Source organism: Antrostomus carolinensis, unplaced genomic scaffold (genome assembly GCF_000700745.2).
Source record: "Antrostomus carolinensis isolate BGI_N321 unplaced genomic scaffold, ASM70074v2 scaffold40587, whole genome shotgun sequence".
Lineage (NCBI taxonomy): Eukaryota > Metazoa > Chordata > Aves > Caprimulgiformes > Caprimulgidae > Antrostomus > Antrostomus carolinensis.
This window is the reverse complement of record NW_010328770.1, coordinates 5,687-6,308: the sequence shown is the minus strand read 5'-3', so window position 1 is coordinate 6,308 and position 622 is coordinate 5,687. Positions and strand designations below refer to the sequence as shown.

General features: G+C 58.4%; 1 protein-coding gene across 1 annotated transcript in view; it reads left to right on the top strand.

Annotated features, from left to right (window-relative positions):
* Nucleotides 1-103: 103 nt before the first annotated feature.
* Nucleotides 104-622, top strand: part of LOC104528367 (NUBP iron-sulfur cluster assembly factor 2, cytosolic) — a gene marked incomplete at its 5' end in the record, with an annotated part of 1,817 nt that continues 1,298 nt past the window's right edge. The window contains one exon of the mRNA XM_010172350.1: nucleotides 104-257. Coding sequence (XP_010170652.1) covers nucleotides 104-257 — 154 coding nt within the window. The remainder of the gene's footprint in view (nucleotides 258-622) is intronic.

The following is a 622-nucleotide window of genomic DNA, read 5'->3' as shown; positions in this document are numbered from 1 at the left end:
CACGGTTATTGGCCTCTGGGCTGTGAGCACAAGTGTTTGCCCAGGCCTGGCCATGGCTGCTTGTTCTCCCCTCTGCCTCTCATTTGCTGCACACTCACTCCAGACCTACAGACCCCAGACCCCAACCTCCCCTGCTCTCCCCCCAGGCTGTGGCCGTGGGCGATGTGAGGCGGGAGCTGACGTTCTGTAAGAAGACGGGCTTACGAGTTCTCGGCATCGTGGAGAACATGAGCGGCTTTGTCTGCCCCCACTGTTCCGTGAGTTCATCGTGACCTCTGGGCTGTTGTGGGATGTGCTGCCTCAGGTGGAAAATCAACACATGTCCTGAGGGTGATGGTGTGAGCTGGGGAGACAAAAAGCTGCTGCCAGGTGGCCGAGAAGGCAAATAACATCCTGGCTTTTATCAAAAATAGTGTGGCCAGTAGGACCAGGGAAGTTCTCTTCCCCCTGCCCTGGGCACTGGTGAGGCTGCAGCTGGAGTGCTGGGTTCAGTGTTGGGCCCCTGAGTCCAAGAAGGACATGGAGGTGCTGGAGCGTGTCCAGAGAAGGGAACGGAGCTGGGGAAGGGTCTGGAGCACAAGTGTGCTGAGTTCCCTTGTGGCTGAGGGAACTGGGGGTGTTG